The 19,436-nt window shown below is 37.1% G+C and overlaps 1 protein-coding gene and 1 long non-coding RNA gene across 3 annotated transcripts; one reads left to right on the forward strand and one right to left on the reverse strand.

Moving 5' to 3' along the window:
- The first annotated feature begins 4,921 nt into the window (after positions 1–4,921).
- On the forward strand, positions 4,922–6,004 carry LOC110464768. Its single transcript, XR_002464532.1, has 4 exons — positions 4,922–5,242; positions 5,425–5,549; positions 5,707–5,906; positions 5,982–6,004. It is a non-coding gene; the product is annotated as an uncharacterized LOC110464768 (long non-coding RNA).
- A 311-nt stretch (positions 6,005–6,315) lies between these two features.
- On the reverse strand, positions 6,316–19,081 carry LOC110464767 (type II phosphatidylinositol 4,5-bisphosphate 4-phosphatase-like). 2 transcript variants are annotated; one of them, XM_021520152.1, is made up of 8 exons: positions 18,995–19,081; positions 10,545–10,726; positions 9,987–10,093; positions 9,171–9,270; positions 8,626–8,678; positions 8,034–8,124; positions 7,694–7,748; positions 6,316–7,324 (listed from the first exon to the last, which is right to left on the reverse strand). In XM_021520152.1, the coding sequence occupies exons 1-8, from the start codon at positions 19,029–19,031 to the stop codon at positions 7,233–7,235; spliced, it is 717 nt and encodes a 238-aa protein (XP_021375827.1). In that variant the 5' UTR covers positions 19,032–19,081; the 3' UTR covers positions 6,316–7,232. The 2 variants fall into 2 exon arrangements, with proteins under 2 accessions (XP_021375827.1, XP_021375826.1); XM_021520151.1 differs by lacking the exon at positions 18,995–19,081 and adding an exon at positions 14,103–14,238.
- Positions 19,082–19,436: the final 355 nt, after the last annotated feature.

A 19,436-nucleotide genomic window follows, 5' to 3' on the forward strand; every position in this document is an offset into this window, starting at 1 on the left:
CCCCCCCCCTAACTTGATATTAGGGTAGAAGCTGTTACTTGTGAGGGGGCAGGCGGAAGGTTGAACAAATAAGCTATGTGTCACTGGACACTGGGAAGTTATCTGATTACATTGTAAACATAATACCAGCACATGGAATATCTGTACAATCACAGCCATAATGAGCCTTCTATATAAAAAGTCTTCATCTGACATTAAATATATTAAATATTACATAATCATCGAAAACCTTCCTTAAAACAAGAAGTTTATACTGAATTGACTGTTGAAGCTCTCTGCTGATCAATTTGTTCTATACAGCAAAACAAATGTACTTTATCATCTGTTTATGACTATTACTTAATAATTATATAGGATCTAGGTTGCTAAATCTACATTGTTCTGAATTTCTTTTCTTCTCTTTATTAACATTTATATAAATTTGCACAAAGCTAATTTTCAATTATCTAAAAAAAAAAGAAGACATTTTGAAATAAGAACTTCCAGTTGACAGATTCATTGTAAGGAAGTTTTTACATTTACAATGTATAACATATTTATTATAAATACCTCTCACACACTATAATACAAAATGCAGACTCACACTAACCATTACGTAAGCACATAGAGTAGATACAATGATATTGTGAACCAGAACTGATTCATATACTGTTCAAGATTTGTTAAAAATATTTTATACAAAAGACGTATTAAATACAATTCATACACATAGAGAAGTCGATAGTAAACTTAGTGTAATCACAATGACAAGCATAGTGAAGCTGGACATTTGTATCACCTCAGTACTCAGGCATATAGCAAACTATGATACAGTGTACTGAAATATTTTTCTTAAAATCTGAAAAGCAAAACAATTTGTTGATTAGGAGAGTTTTTTTCTTCATGAATGTTCCTTGCTTCTTTTATGAAAGTTTGGTTACAAATCTTCCGATACATATAAATATCAAAGAGTGATATGAGTATTTATAGATCCATAAGGTCAATGAAATAACAACGATTTATGGTAATGAAGTCATATGACATGAATTGTTTTATATTGTTTTGGTATTGAATATTAATGTAATTGTGGCAATACAAATTTTTTCATAGTGATATATTGTACTAACCTTTGTTCAATGTACATACTCAAAATCATTCGTTTATCTTTTTATTTGAGATGTATAAGGGGAGCAATAAGCTTGACAGCCAGGACCAAATCACACGGTATTTGTTCAAGCGTCATTTTCAAATCCTTCGTATAAATCATATTGGTTCACACATTACATTTGTATTAATTTTAAGACATATTTGACAATTTTTAAACAAATGAAAGTTAACACAATGTTTGCGACATCAATTATATTGCACCAACAAGGACCTACACATTTAAAAGTAAATATAACAGTTCTGTTACCATCTGCGGTAAACATTTTCACTCCTTGACAGAGAGAACCACACTCGACATTTCATTCCGTCCATGTACCGTTGTCAATAAATTAAGGGTAAATATTCATTTCCAAATTTGGTGAAATTTCTAGTTTTTTTTTTCAAAATCATAGAATTCCAATATTCTCAATGCATATATTTTATGACATCAACCCTATTTATACCTAATCCTTATATTATCACCAGGGTTAAAAGATGGGCAACTACACAGTTTGTTTGAGTGGTTTTACATCCGCTTCATTACAGTAGTTCAGTTATCCAACAGACTACTATACAGCTAAAATGTCAACTTTTAAATATGCACACTGGGAAATGGGTCGTGTGAAAATTTCTTTTCAATTTTTAATGACAAATGGTATGTAAAGAAGATTGGACATTGCAATTGCTGTAATTACTAAAACCAAACAACACCAACTATGCACTGGTAAATTTTGGTAAAGATTTTAAATTAAGTATATTTACAGGATTAATATCACAGACTGGTAGATGCAGTCAGCAGAAAAATGGAAATTTTATTTCCACAGGAAAAAGGTAACTTCATCAAAGTTAAAAACCTGCCTGATAAACATTAATATATATAGCTTAACAACGCACCAAAAGTCCATCGCATTAGGTCACACGGAAATACATGTTTCTGAAAACATCTTAAAAAACCCAAGAGAGAAATGTACACTTTAATCGTTTTTAAAACTACGTTGTACATGGTTACCAATACCTAAACATATAGTGTAATTATAGGTTATAATATATAGTGTACTTACAGAGCTATCAGTAACTATAAAGTCCTGTTGTAACAGGAGGGATTTTTTAGCCTTATTTATCAAACCTCATTCCAGGTAAGGAGGGATGTGGTAATTAAAATTGCATCTTTTCAAAATAAATTATACATGAACATAACAAATTATAAATGAAAGGATTTATATCATAAGAAAATAAAATATTACCGGGAATGGAATCACGAAAAATCCTACGATTACATACTATAGGGGATAGATGTTCCTGCTACGTGTACTTGTATAATACAAAGTCACTATTACAGTTTTTTTAAATACTTGATTCATGTAAATGGAAAAGATATTATATTCCTAGATAATAGATCTGGGTAAAAATCAACTTTGAGTATTGTGAGGCAATCAATAGTTACCTACCAGCAACATTCATTTCTTTATTGACCAGGCTGTACATTTGTGGATCAGCCACTTGTGCAGAAATTATACCGATACATAGAAGTATATTACAGGTAAAGTTGTTTTTCTAATAGCTGACTTGAATATCAGCATGCAATGAATATTTGTTCAATGATTGAGGACAAAAATCATCCCCAAAAAGACCTTTTCACAAAATTCTATATTTCCAGGTGAAATAATATAGGAGATATGCTCCAGACAAACTTTTGGTATGGCAGGATGGAATACCAAAGACAGAATATGGACGGACAGTTCACAAACCTATCATTCCCTCTGTTAGTATCAATTACAGTGTACTTTCACTGTAATTTCTTCCAGCAGTATGGTTATATCCCCTCTGGTAGATTGTTAGTACCAGTTACTACCACTGGTAGACTTTTAGTACCAGTTACTACCACCGGTAGATTGTTAGTTCCAGTTACTACCACCGGGAGATTGTTAGTACCAGTTACTACCACCACTAGATTGTTAGTACCAGTTACTACCACCGGGAGATTGTTAGTACCAGTTACTACCACTGGTAGACTTTTAGTACCAGTTACTACACCCGGTAGATTGTTAGTACCAGTTACTACCACCACTAGATTGTTAGTACCAGTTACTACCACCGGTAGATTGTTAGTACCAGTTACTTCCACTGGTATATTGTTAGTACCAGTTACTACCACTGGTAGAGTGTTAGTGCCAGTTACTACCACTGGTAGATTGTTAGTACCAGTTACTGCCACCGGTAGATTGTTAGTACCAGTTACTACCACCACTAGATTGTTAGTACCAGTTACTACCACCGGTAGGTTGTTAGTACCAGTCACTACCACCGGTAGATTGTTAGTACCAGTTACTTCCACTGGTATATTGTTAGTACCAGTTACTACCACTGGTAGACTTTTAGTACCAGTTACTACCACCTGTAGATTGTTAGTACCAGTTACTACCACTGGTAGAGTGTTAGTGCCAGTTACTACCACTGGTAGATTGTTAGTACCAGTCACTACCACCGGTAGATTGTTAGTACCAGTTCCTACCACCGGTAGATTGTTAGTACCAGTTACTTCCACTGGTATATTGTTAGTACCAGTTACTACCACTGGTAGACTTTTAGTACCAGTTACTACCACCGGTAGATTGTTAGTACCAGTTCCTACCACCGGTAGATTGTTAGTACCAGTTACTACCACTGGTAGAGCTGCAAATGTTTATGCAGGCCTTACAAGGATTGCCTGAAAGCAGCATCAGATTACTAGGTCTGACCTTATTTCATAAACGAACAGGTTCAACCGGTTGGATTGCGATAAACGAATGTGGCACAGTGATTGTTAAAGTTCCGTCCGGTAGTACAACGTACTGGTGATCATTCCCTCCTGTAGTACCAGATGGGGACTAATTACTTAGATAAGAACAAATATTTAGGAATACTATGCCTACTGTAATATCACATGTAAATACGGACTTAAAAACTTAATTTTTTTATTGAAAAAGTAAAAACATTTGAATTCATATTATAATTTTGTTCCTGTATGCCTACAATAATTTGGAGCAATCAACATATCAATATAAAGAATGGATCTACTACAACAACTTTGTTTTTAATTTGTTCCACTATATATGAAAGTGTCTTTCTCAAAATGTCCACACTCAAGATTCCTCAACAAGAAAATGGCCTCCGACTCATTATTATTTTTATCATAAATTAATATGAAACCTTGACAAGAAATTGACTTCCAACTTAACTTATTATCAATCAATATAATTCCTTGACCAGAATCTGGCCTTCAACCCATTATCACTGCCGATGCTAGATTTTATCCAAGTGCCAGCAATGAGAAAATTGTTCAAACGATCAACCCTGAAAATAATGTGTGATAATCTATAATTCAAACCAGAATCTGGACTCTGACCCAGTAGGGCTAATGATCAAATTGCATATAAATCCTCAGATAGAAACTGGCCTCCAACCTATTATCTCCAATAATCATTATTTATATTAATCCTCAACCAGAAACTAGCCTCTGTCCCTGTATTTCTTATAATCAATTAGTACATAAGTGGAATGACTGTTAAATGACAACATTTGAAGTGCTTCAGTATCTCTACAACAGGAGATCTTTCCTTTCGTAGTCCATGTGTGATAGTATATTCTGGTTTATTATAGCTGATCTGTACACTGTTACAGGTATGGTGGTGATCCACTGTTACAGGTATGGTGGTGATACACTGTTACAGGGATGGGGGTGATACACTGTTACAGGTATGGTGGTGACACACAGTATCTCTACAACAGGAGATCTTTCCTTTCGTAGGCCATGTGTGATAGTATATTCTGGTTTATTATAGCTGATCTGTACACCGTTACAGGTATGGTGGTGATCCACTGTTACAGGTATGGTGGTGACATACTGTTACAGTTATGGTGGTGATACACTGTTACAGGTATGGCATTGATACACTGTTACAGGTATGGGCGTGACATACTGTTACAGGTATGGTGGTGACATACTGTTACAGTTATGGTGGTGATACACTGTTACAGGTATGGTAGTGATACACTGTTACAGGTATGGTGGTGACATACTGTTACAGTTATGGTGGTGATACACTGTTACAGGTATGGTAGTGATACACTGTTACAGGTATGGTGGTGACACACAGTATCTCTACAACAGGAGATCTTTCCTTTCGTAGGCCATGTGTGATAGTATATTCTGGTTTATTATAGCTGATCTGTACACCGTTACAGGTATGGTGGTGATCCACTGTTACAGGTATGGGGGTGACAGACTGTTACAGGTATGGTGGTGATACACTGTTGCAGGTATGGTGGTGATACACTGTTACAGGTATGGGTGTGACATGCTGTTACAGGTATGGTGGTGATCCACTGTTACAGGTATGGTGGTGACATACTGTTACAGTTATGGTGGTGATACACTGTTACAGGTATGGTAGTGATACACTGTTACAGGTATGGTGGTGACACACAGTATCTCTACAACAGGAGATCTTTCCTTTCGTAGTCCATGTGTGATAGTATATCCTGGTTTATTATAGCTGATCTGTACACTGTTACAGGTATGGTGGTGATCCACTGTTACAGGTATGGTGGTGACACACTGTTACAGGTATGGGTGTGACATACTGTTACAGGGATGGTGGCGATACACTGTTACAGGTATGGTGGTGATACACTGTTACAGGTATGGCATTGATACACTGTTACAGGTATGGGTGTGACATACTGTTACAGGTATGGTGGTGATACACTGTTACAGGTATCGTGGTGATACACTGTTACAGGTATGGCATTGATACACTGTTACAGGTATGGGGGTGATACACTGTTACAGGTATGGTGGGGATACAATGTTACAGGTATGGTGGTGATACAATGTTACAGGGATGGTGGTGATACACTGTTACAGGTATGGGGGTGACATACTGTTACAGGAATGGTGGTGATACACTGCTACAGGTATGGTGGTGATACACTGTTACCGGTATGGTGGTGATACACTGTTACAGGCATGGTGGCGATACACTGTTACAGGCATGGTGGTGATACACTGTTACAGGCATGGTGGTGATACACTGTTACAGGTATAGTGGTGACACACTGTTACAGGTATGGTGGGGATACAATGTTACAGGTATGGTGGTGATACAATGTTACAGGAATGGTGGTGATACACTGTTACAGGTATGGCATTGATACACTGTTAAAGGTATGGGTGTGACATACTGTTACAGGGATGGTGGCGATACACTGTTACAGGTATGGTGGCGATTCACTGTTACAGGTATGGTGGTGATACACTGCTACAGGTATGGTGGTGATACACTGTTACCGGTATGGTGGTGATACACTGTTACAGGAATGGTGGTGATACAATGTTACAGGTATGGTGGTGATACAATGTTACAGGAATGGTGGTGATACACTGTTACAGGTATAGTGGTGATACACTGTTACAGGAATGGTGGTGATACAATGTTACAGGTATGGTGGTGATACACTGCTACAGGTATGGTGGTGATACACTGTTACCGGTATGGTGGTGATCCACTGTTACAGGTATGGCATTGATACACTGTTACAGGTATGGGTGTGACATACGGTTACAGGTATGGTGGCGATACACTGTTACAGCTATGGTGGTGATACACTGTTACAGGTATGGTGGTGACATACTGTTACAATGATAATGGTTTGTGTATATGTACATGAGGAGGGAGAGTTCATCTCCATAAAAAGTATTTTCATACAGAAATGTTTTGTGACTTAATAATTCTGACTGTATTTAAACTTGTAGGAATTCAATTCAATTTTTTTTTTATATAAAATCATCTTTAGTAATGTGAAATTAAATAGCATTACAACATCATTTTGTGATCAGTAGGTTTGTAGCATAAAGAAAGAAAAAGCATAAAAAGTGTCAAAATTGTACAAAAATCATCTAGCCCAAAAAATGTAAAATAATTTCTTCAGTAGAAAATTCCAAGCGCACAAAATATATCTTCCAGTCAAAGATTTAAAAAAAAACATGGTGACATTCTCAATTGATCTTTTCTATAGTTTGGTCATTTTCCTGTTGTCACCGATAGGTCGAAATCTTTTCTTTGTATTTATGCTGCAGCAGATTCCACAACATTGCTGACCTTCATAGCAGCGAAGTAGATTCCTCGTAAGACAAAGATGATGCCAGTAAGGAATGCTCCTAGAACAGAAATAAACCAGAACTGTGACTTAACAATGAGTACTAGAAATAAAACAAAATACTTTTAACATGGTTTAAAACTTCAAATTATAGATAAATACAAGTGAATTCTTCCCTGTAAATTACAGGTTATAACCACTGAATATCATTACCTGTATATTACAGGTAAATACAAATGAATTCTTCTCTGTAAATTACAGGTAAACACCTCTGAATCTATCATTACCTGTATATTACAAGTAAACACAAGTGAACCCTTCTCTGTAAATTACAGGTAAATACAAGTGAATTCTTCCCTGTAAATTACAGATAAACACCAAGGAGTCCATCGCTGTAAATTACAGGTAACTGGAGACAAATATGACTTACCTATCCACACTGTGTATATACCACCACTTTCACTGGCCAACTCATAGGTCCCCACCTGGAATTTAATTATCAGCACTTTAACATAACAAACTTTATGTTTATAAAAGTTTTAAAACCTAGCAATGCCCGCTTTATTTTGTGTTAACAAAATGTACATACAGAGGTACTTAAAAATAGGTTTCTACAAACATACATACAAAATTGGCAAATGCATTATCCAATTATAACATAACATCAGGCATTATTTAAATTGTACATACCGTTGACAAGAAGATGTATTTGTCAATATCCCCTGCCCCATACTGGTACACTTCTTAAGTCAAAGTGGATAAAACCTTACCGTGACACCAATTCCAGCTCCAAGGAATATCAGTCCAAACACAAAGCAGATGGTTGCCCTTCTTCTGGCGTATTCTGGTCCCACCGATGACCTGTGGAGTCAAACATATACTGTAATATACCTATAATACAGACTGAGTGTGAGTGATGGTTAACTGAGTATAACACAAGTCTCACCCAATTATCTAAAGCAACAAATGTCCCCGACTGGTAGGTGTCTAACAGACTGGAAAGTGACAATGTTTTGTTTTGAACCTTGACCTGGTTATGTGACCTTCACCTTTGACATACAATCCAGCCAATGATATGACATATCAAAACAAAAAATTAGAGTTGGCATGAAGCGGACAGACAGGAGAGTGATCTGGTTCTATCAGTGAGTCACTATCAACATAATGTTTTATGGTTTAAATATTTTTACTCTTCATAAAAAAAAATGATAAAAATATTTTGGTTTCAAATGCAATTTCATTAGAAAAGATTTATTTGTATTTTCCTTGGAAGACACAGCGAAATTCATACATGGATTTCAAAGACGGTAAGAGACAAGATACACGTTTTGGACATGAGGATCAGTTTTCTTCCATACTTACACACTCCTACAGTGTGGACATCTTGCTAGTAGGTTATTTCCCAAAGTGTTGAACTATAAGATAAATCAGAGACAGATCTCTTAAGAGGGTACATCCAATGTAATTTTCAGGGTAAGTTATTGATATGTCAAGAGATATATAGTTCTGTATTAATTATCATGTAGAGTCAATAGTAATTCAAATATCACAACTCTGGGCTATCAGTACATTCAGCTTATACTTTGTATTGTAAACCAGACAAATAGCTCTATCTAATACATATAAAATACATTTATTACATTTTACACATTATGTTATTACATTGTTAACTTCTATAAGCTGTACTGCTTTTGGAACAAACTGAATGGGATAGCTCTGTATGGCCTGATCACACAGCGACACCTGCTTCCTCTAGGTACTGAACACATATATACAACTGGCTTGACTAAGACTGTTAATGGTAGACAACTTGTTAATGTTAAACACAGTAATTCTATTTCTTTGATTTAACAGGGATTGCCAATAACCAAGGGCGACGTTAATAGCCATCTAAACAAGATACCCACCAGGTATATGTCCCCACAGTGGGCACACCGAATCCTCTGAGTCCCCGGAGACCGTACCGTTACCGTGGAAATCATATTTCCAAGGGTGATGATTCTACGACTGAAAAAGACAAAACAACAGTACTGAACAATTAATTACACAAAGCATAATCATATACATCTAATAAATATGAAGATCAGTAAATGGAATTTATTTCCTAGAAAATACAATCATACTGTAGATAATAATAATAATAATAATAATAATAATAATTGGAGGTTCTTATATACCGCTTTATCACATCCTAGTTCGTAGGTTGTCTCAAAGCGGTTCACAAATTATTATCCATGGTTATAGGGCGTTTGCAACCAGCCAATATCTTTCTCAACTCCCTGGGGAGCATACAGCCGGAGCTGCCATTTCGGCGCTAACAGCTAGCATTCAACAAGTCTAGCACTGCCCAACCACATACTCATTTACAGCTGAGTAGACTGGAACAAGCGGAGTTAAGTATCTTGCTCAAAGATACAACACATTGCCGTGCTGTGGCGCGAACCCGCAACCCTTCTGTCACGAGCCCGGCGTACTACCACTGGGCTACCGCGCCTCCTATTAGATGTTCTAATAATAAGTATTTCATTACCTTAAAGAAACAAAAGAATTGGTATTTCTTCCTCATTAGAATAGAAACCTTTTCTGAAGACTTTATATAAAGACAGATGTAATCTGATAACTGGTGGGTACGTAATGTGATAAAAATTCACCAATCAGAATATAGCCATTATGTATAATTCAACAAAATGTACATATACGAGTGATTACGGAACTATACTTACCAATTTGGTCTCGGACAAGCTATTCTTTGAGCCGAACTTCGGCAGATCAGCAGACAGTTACAAGGGCATCGCACATACTTCTTTCCTGGTGGGGGTGCTTTGATTGGCTAAAAAATATTTACAAACAATAATGGGCTAAAAATACTGTTATGGACTAAATAATATTCCTGGTAACCACAAACAACAAAACCAGGAAGTGAATTGACTTGAATGTACCAAATGTTCTGATCTTATTCTCATGTATCTACCTAGCCTCTTTATTATGTTTTCATTGCAGGCTCTTCACAAGTCAGATGTACCAAACAAAAAAACCTAACAGACTAACATATTGTATAGCATTTTGAAATATAGAGGTCATTGAAATTAATAATCAATCACATACAAAATTATATTACTTGTATCCATCAAATCTACACATAATTCACATTTAGACTATATAAATGACTTTCAAGTAAAAAAAAATTTTTTTTTTGAATTATAGATAAATCCTTTACAAGAGTTATATAAAGAGGCATGAACAACACATCAGTGTTGGGTGTATTAAGGGAGATAACTCACTGTAGCCTCCTTACACACGGTACATTTGACAACATGCTGGTTTGTTTTTCCCTCTATGTTGATGAGTGCCTGGCATACTTTACAGTTCACCATGGGAATCCCACCCTGAGCGGTGGGGGTGTAAGGGGGAGGTAACTCATCAGGACCTATTGGTGGAACAGTCACATTTTCGCCAGATGGTCCTGAAACAAAATTAACTCATTTAACTATCTAATGATGATATTTTTCAGGGGATTATTCACAATCTCTTTCATCATCCAAGAAAAAAAAGTATATAGAAACACACAAGTTTGTAAGTTATTGACAAAACACGTTCCCTATGGAGATTTAATCCTTCAAGGGATGTTACCGTACTTAGAACATGTATATTTTTCAGGTAAAAGTGATGAATTTGGAGATTGAAGTTCATAAAATATTCAAACAAAATTCAAACATGCACACAAAGGAACTCCAATACATGATTTATGTCCCTTTACTAAAACCCCAGTTAGCTTTCATGATTTGAACATCATAACATGTACAGTGGAATTAGGGGGTCACTCCCCACACATAGACAAAGTTAATGTGCACACTCAGGCTACTTAGTATTAGAAATACTGTCTGTATGCTGGATTTTAATGGGCGATTCTTATTGCTGTTATACTCTGCCATGTTGAGACTATTAGCATGCTGTGTATTAAGCCTCACATGGTTTTCCTTTATAGCCATTTATAAGTGTAACAGGAGAAAGTAAATTGCAACGGGATCAGACCAGGATTTGAACCTGTGACCTTTGAACTCTATGTGGACGCCATCACTAATTGGGCTGCTTGATCACCTGAGTAATTAACAGGTTAAGTTCCACTACATAAGTAAAAACCTTCAGTGGGTCACATGTCACTAAGCCATAAAAAAATCTCAGAATTAAACATAGACATTGATTGAACCATTTTAAGACTATACCTGTTATTTTATATGTAATTTCGCCCCAAAATGACAACCATAATACCCTAAGATTGCCATATCATCCTGAAACCACATTATCCCAAATCCATGACAACAAACAGGTAATGTTTACTAAAAACCTAGTGACACTTAACTCCAAGTGTAAACCCGTACTTGAACCTGAAACTAACTATGACCATTTACCCTAACTTGTCCATCAAATAAATCCCTAACCATAAATATAATCAGACCCTTAAACAGAATGAAACCACCAAGTCCTAACCTGCTGAAACAAACCCCAACTTCAAATAGTGTCGGGTCGTTATGCCCGAAATCCAGTTGGCCCAAGTCGTTAGCTAGGTTGTTTTGCCCTAAAATATTTTCAGGGTTGAACATTTCATAGCCTGTCTATAAGTGTATGGCCATATATTATTTAGACTCGTGCCTGCACGACCACATCTCAACACAGCATATACCTAATATCTTCCAACATCACAATCGTTTGTGAAACATGAAAGCATTAACTTTTTTAACACTAAATATATTACCCTCTGGATTAAGGGCTAACAACTTGTTGTGCGAACCAGATTTAAATCTTATAGAACCAGATCCTTAAATGAACCACTGATCACAGATCATGACTCTGTTTGGGGCAATATTGATGGGGCACAATGCATTTTTTTAATGAAATGGTTTGAGTGTTGTGAAAAAATGGCGCATAATGGATTAGTTAAGGGTTTTACCAGGTAAGTTAATAGTTTAATTTATGTAAATTGTAAACACCCAACTTTTTCCAGTCACAGTTTGGGTCCAGGTTTTAAATTGTTTAACACATTTCATCCATTTACTATGCCGTTTGAGGACACACACTCTACCAGAAGTGGTAGACGACAAGCAGTCACGGATATGTTACTATATCTAATTATAAGTCTGTGCTAAATAACAGGGACCTGATAATTTGTTACAGTTATATTTTGACCTAATCTATGGTGTTTAGAGTANGGGGGGGGGGGGGGGGGGGGGGGGGGAGATCAATTTTCGGTAGAAATGCCACCCCAAATATATATATATAGCTGTTGCAAATTTTCAGGTCCCTGTGTACTAAATTAGATATTCCGATATAATCTTTGTATCTTACAGTTGACAAAACAAAATCATTCCTGCTACATAATTTGGGGCGAATTTTTACGCACGTTATATATATAAGAGTGGTTACTACCGATCTATTATGTATAACTAAGGATCAGTGTTAGGCCCGCTCTTGTTTTTGGCCTTTATAAACGACCTACCAGATGTCGTACAGTCTCCAGTCAGACTCTTTGCTGACGACTGCGCCATATATCGCATCATCAACAAGAGTGAGGATACTGCCATCCTACAGGACAACCTCAATGCCTTGCAAAAGTGGGAGCGAGACTGGCAGATGGAGTTTCACCCGGACAAGTGTATCACCATCAACATTTCCAGGAAAAGAAACCCTATCCACACCGACTACCAACTCCACTGCCAAACCCTAGAGACTGTCCCTGGAAGCAAATACCTTGGGGCCTATATCAGCTCGGATCTCTCCTGGCGTGAGCACATAAACCAAACCTCTGCCAAGGCTGCAAGATCGGTTGGATTCCTTCGGCGAAACCTTAGGGGATGCACCAGAGAAGTCAAGGCCCAGGCTTATACTACTCTCGTTAGGCCCGTGCTTGAGTATGCCTCCACTGTCTGGGATCCCAATCTTCAACAACAGAAGGACCAACTTGAGAGAGTCCAGCGACAAGCTGCCAGATTCGCCACAGGGGACTACTTCAACAGGGAACCAGGATGTGTCACAAACAATTAACAATCTGGTTGAGGTACCAATACACCAGGACATTACCGTAACATCAGGAAGAACCAGAGGAGCTACTGCTAACAACATACGGCAAATTCCAACAAAGCTCGACACATACCGATACTCGTTTGTACCACGTACCATCATCACATGGAATGAAATCCCCCCCGACATACGATCGTCTCCCACCCTGGACAGCTTCAGGCACGCCCTCGTACAGTACGAGCACAGGGGCACGCAACTAGTTATTATAGGCTTTCAGTCGCTGGGTACGTTATAACCTAATATTAGTGGTACTAGGCAGCCGGCCACCAATACGCGAATGCTAGACGCCTCGGCACTTGGTGAAGTCGGCACTTGGTTACCTCGGCACTTATATTTTCGGCACTTGGTTACCTCGGCACTTATATTTTCGGAACTTGGTTACCTCGGCACTTTTTGAAGAAAAAGTGCCGAGGTGTCTCGAAACGTAAGTGCCGAACTCTCCAAGTGCCGAGATGACCTGTTACCCAATACGCTATGTAGACCCCACTGTTTTTACCTCTTTTAAACTGTACATACGGAAGTTTTAGCTGCCTTCGGCATAAGTCGCGCTGGAGAACTCAACACTCTAGATAGAGTATTCTCCATTAAAGGAAGAAGAAGAAGAACTAGGGTCACAATAAGGACTGATAACGATTCTCCGAAGAATGATACAGCGACCGTCTGTGTTTAGCGATCCTCGTAAACAATGTACATTGTCATCGTACAAAGTGGATATTTTTCGATATGAAAACCTGAAAACATATATTATGTCATTTGGAACCTACCTGGCACCGCCGAATAAGCTGGCGGACTTCCTAATCCGTGAGTGTTCTGATTGTTTACAAGGAGAGGTTGTCTCTCGCTTTCGTCCGCCATCTTCCTGGTTTACTAAACTCATGTGATAGGTCATGTGACCATAATGAGCGTAAAACGTCATAGTCTTGCACAAGACCCAATTTATTGCGTTATACTAAAGTTGATATTCGACACGATCAAAATTGAAATCGTATCAACCAGGGATGTGATTATGTAGACTATTATTTAAACTAAATTAGACGTAATATTACAATTAATGGTTATATATACGTCTCTGATTAAACCACTCAAGTGGATAACATTGTCACGTTGTTGTTTTCCTCCGTTATTTATTAGATATCCAACATGTTCTGTGTACACCCGGCAGCCGATGATGAACTGTGTAAAAAACGTATTCCAATAGAGATACTCCAAGCCAAATACCGTTTCAAATGCATACTTGAGCATGAGAACGGTTTCATGAAAGATGGTGGGTTTTTTTCATTTTATTGTATTCATATTTGAATTTTAACTAACTCTAACCAAGCTTTGTGCAACAGGGGCCTGACAGCTACAAATTTTGATAGTGTATAAAAACTATTCTAGTTAAACCTTGTTAGTTCGTCCTTACTTTAGGAAAATGACCGTCTTCACCATTGTCACGGGACATGAAGATGCGTTGTGGTTTGGAAAAGGCTGATCAAGCCATATATCCGCACCCGGAAATGCTTTTGTACAATTTCAAAGAAAACATATCAGAGATGTTGGGAACCTGCTGCTTAGAACTGCTCGGCTGTCTTTTCATGTTGCTCCCTTTGCAGTTGAGCGTGTTCAAGTTTCCCCAACTTTGAAGTCCCAAGGGTTACGCTTGCTCACGTTCTCTGCACCCCTGGAATATGTCATGACAAAATCAAAGGCATGAAGTTAGCTATTTACCTGGTTTCGTGTAACATAAACTGTCCTTTAATATTATAGAGAGGCAACATCCGACTTCAAAGCCGGTCAATTTTACTGTTGAGCTACCGCAAGATTCTCTTAATGTACACCAATTTTTTCATTTTTCATGGCATATTCCAGGAGTGCTGAGAACGTAACCCCTGGAATTAAAAGGATGAGGTTTCCAATGAGCTTTGGTCGATGGCAAAGAATTTTGGTAAGTTTTTAGGGAATCTTTAAAAGTTTCTTTTTTGTTTCCGTGGGAGCGAACGCCAACCTAAAGTTCTCCATACAGGACGCATATGGGATGGGAAGGCGTTCATCGGACATTCTCGTCACTGTCAATTCCAGCGGAGATACTTGGCGTGCTTTCCTGTGACCCCTATTGGGACTTTATCCTGCCATGATTTCACAGCATAAAGCTTTCGCGTCATCAGTTACGTTTTCTGCCGTGCCTCTCGAACAGAGTGGTGAGGCTCTGTGTGTTTTAAGTTTGGTGAAGAGCTTGTCAACTTGGTCATTGGTCTTGTTCAGTACGCATCACAGATTGAAGAGTTTGCCGTCTGTTCTGTATCTAATACCTATGTCTGGATATGAGTCCTGGAAGGCCCCATGTCATCATCAGGTTAAACAGCGTCTGGGCTAGCACGCAGCCTTGTCTCACGGCGATTTCTTTTGCTTGCATTGATGCCGTCATGAAAATAGCAGACCATCGTCATGAAGTGGTATGGAAATCAATTAAACCTGTTGGTTATTTTCCAGAGGCAATCTCGGCTGCCTGTGTCATACGCTTTTGTTAGATCGTTGTTTGTGGCGGACAGGTACAAGTTTTGATAGTGACATTTTCACTGCAGTTGACGGTCAGCAAAACGTCATATGTCAATGTCCTCACTTCTTCTGAAAGTTACGCTGGCTTTCGGGCACGAAAGACCAAGCTCAAGATGTTTGATGTGATGGTTAAGGAGGATCCTAGCTAGGGTCTTTCCAGCAATGCAGATAATGGTGATGGTGATGAAGATTTGTAGAAGGTCCATGTGGTCTGTCTTTTTGTCTTTCAGCTGTGGTCCTACGTGCTTGTTAACTTCAAACGGTATTGTTGTTACCTCCAGGAGCTTGCAGTTAACGCACTACAGTTGATGGAAATGTGTGTAAACTATTTTAGTGACACGTAACAGAGGATGTGAAGACTATTTCAGTAGCTAAACAACCGGTAAAACGAAAATCAACAGATACAAAACTCAAATTTCAAAACGAAAATCAACAGGTACAAAACTCAAATATCAAAACGAAAATCAACAGGTACAAAACTCAAGTATAAAAACGAAAATCAACGGTTACAAAACTCAAATATCAAAACGAAAATCAACAGGTACAAAACTCAAATATCAAAACGAAAATCAACAGGTACAAAACTCAAATATCAAAACGAAATTCAACAGGTACAAAACTCAAATTTCAAAACGAAAATCAACAGGTACAAAACTCAAATTTCAATACGAAAATCAACAGGTACAAAACTCAAATATCAAAACTAAAATCAACCGGTACCAAACACAAATATCAAAACTCAAATCAACAGGTACAAAACTCAAATTTCAAAACGAAAATCAACAGTTACAAAACTCAAATTTCAAAACGAATCTCAAATTTCAAAACGAAAATCAACAGGTACAAAACTCAAATAATAAAACAATAACTACATTGTACAGAATAAAAACATAGAAACAATAAGCAACATGTAGAGAAATTAATAGCCGAACAATAAGTAACCGGTACAAAGATAAATAGCAGAACAATCAGCAACCGGTACAAAGATTAATAACAGAACAATAAGCAACATATAGAGAAATTAATAGCATAACAATAAGTAACCGGTACAAAGATAAATTACAGAACAATAATCAACCGGTATAGAGATTAATAGCAGAACAATAATCAACCGGTATAGAGATTAATAGCAGAACAATAAGCAACCGGTACAGAGATAAATAACAGAACAATAAGCAACCGATACAAAGATAAATAACAGAACGATAAGCAACCGGTAACGAGATAAATAACAGAACAGTAAGCAACCGGTAAAGAGATAAATAACAGAACAATAAGCAACCGGTACAGAGATAAATAACAGAACAATAAGCAACCGATACAAAGATAAATAACAGAACGATAAGCAACCGGTAAAGAGATAAATAACAGAACAGTAAGCAACCGGTAAAGAGATAAATAACAGAACAATAAGCAACCGGTACAGAGATAAATAACAGAACAGTAAGCAACCGGTACAGAGATAAATAACAGAACAATAAGCAACCGGTACAGAGATAAATAACAGAACAATAAGCAACCGGTAAAGAGATAAATAACAGAACAGTAAGCAACCGGTACAGAGATAAATAACAGAACAATAAGCAACCGGTACAGAGATAAATAACAGAACAATAAGCAACCGGTACAGAGATAAATAACAGAACAATAAGCAACCGGTACAGAGATAAATAACAGAACAATAAGCAACCGGTACAGAGATAAATAACAGAACAATAAGCAACCGGTACAGAGATAAATAACAGAACAATAAGCAACCGGTACAGAGATAAATAACAGAACAATAAGCAACCGGTACAGAGATAAATAACAGAACAATAAGCAACAGGTAAAGAGATAAATAACAGAACAGTAAGCAACCGGTACAGAGATAAATAACAGAACAATAAGCAACCGGTAAAGAGATTAATAACAGAACAATAAGCAACCGGTACAGAGATAAATAACAGAACAGTAAGCAACCGGTACAGAGATAAATAACAGAACAATAAGCAACTGGTACAGAGATAAATAACAGAACAATAAGCAACCGGTAAAGAGATTAATAACAGAACAATAAGCAACCGGTACAGAGATAAATAACAGAACAATAAGCAACCGGTACAGAGATAAATAACAGAACGATAAGCAACCGGTAAAGAGATAAATAACAGAACAGTAAGCAACCTGTACAGAGATTAATAACAGAACAATAAGCAACCAGTACAGAGATAAATAACAGAACAATAAGCAACCGATACAGAGATAAATAACAGAACAATGAGCAACCGGTACAGAGATAAATAACAGAACAATAAGCAACCGATACAGAGATAAATAACAGAACAATAAGCAACAGGTAAAGAGATGAATAACAGAACAGTAAGCAACCGGTACAAAGATAAACAGCAGAACAATAATCAACCGGTAAAGAGATGAATAACAGAACAGTAAGCAACCGGTAAAGAGATAAATAACAGAACAATAAGCAACCGATACAGAGATAAATAACAGACCGTTAAGCAACCGATACAGAGATAAATAACAGAGCAATAAGCAACCGGTACAGAGATAAATAACAGAACAATAAGCAACCTGTACAGAGATTAATAACAGAACAATAAGCAACCGGTACAGAGATAAATAACAGGACAATAAGCAACCGATACAGAAATGAATAACAGAACAAAAAGCAACCTGTACAGAGATAAATAACAGAACAATAAGCAACCGATACAGAGATAAATAACAGAACAATAAGCAACCGGTACAAAGATAAACAGCAGAACAATAATCAACCGGTACAGAGATAAATAGAAAGGAGGGTCCGTCACAATTAGCTAACTCGTGATGTAGAAGTCTTGTTACTTATTGTAACATTTAAAACTCTGTACAAATATATATGTCATTATAATACTTCCAATGAGCCTTCAACTAAATTTAACTTTTAATGGTGAACAATTATCATCGCCCCTCCCAAACGCTCATAACCAAACACAAGTTTGATCTTGTACCCTAATTTTGACGACACTCCTCATCAAAATCCAAACTTAACGCCCTAGATAGCGTATCTCCTCTTCATCAAATGTCTCCCCACTCCCTTTGTTTATTAATATCAGATAACTCACAATAAACCTACCTGTGTATGACGGTGGAGCTTCGTCGTATACCTCCATCACCCCGTGTGTAACGTTAGATACTAATATATGGCAGCACGGTGTAATGTGTCATGTCGTCACTCGGTTATCTCCTGTTGTCCGTATCATCACAATATTTTATCTCTCATGTCAATGTACACAGTTAGCGTTATAAGTGTGTCAGGCGTTATTTAAAACTAAAATGAAGCTTTGCGATTAAATGATTCATTTTATGCAGATGTAATTTTTTGAATTGAAAATAAAATGAAAATGGCATTGCAACAAGTTTCAGATACAAATTCGTTGATAAAGAATGAATTGTATTGAAAACTAGCTCAGTATATGAACAGCATATATTAAAACCGTTTCATACAGAAGGACAAATACATTATCATTGCATGTAATACATTTACAGATATTTTTCACTTTTTTTCTTCTTTCTTT

Source organism: Mizuhopecten yessoensis, unplaced genomic scaffold (assembly GCF_002113885.1).
Source record: "Mizuhopecten yessoensis strain PY_sf001 unplaced genomic scaffold, ASM211388v2 scaffold11033, whole genome shotgun sequence".
In the NCBI taxonomy this organism is placed as follows: domain Eukaryota; kingdom Metazoa; phylum Mollusca; class Bivalvia; order Pectinida; family Pectinidae; genus Mizuhopecten; species Mizuhopecten yessoensis.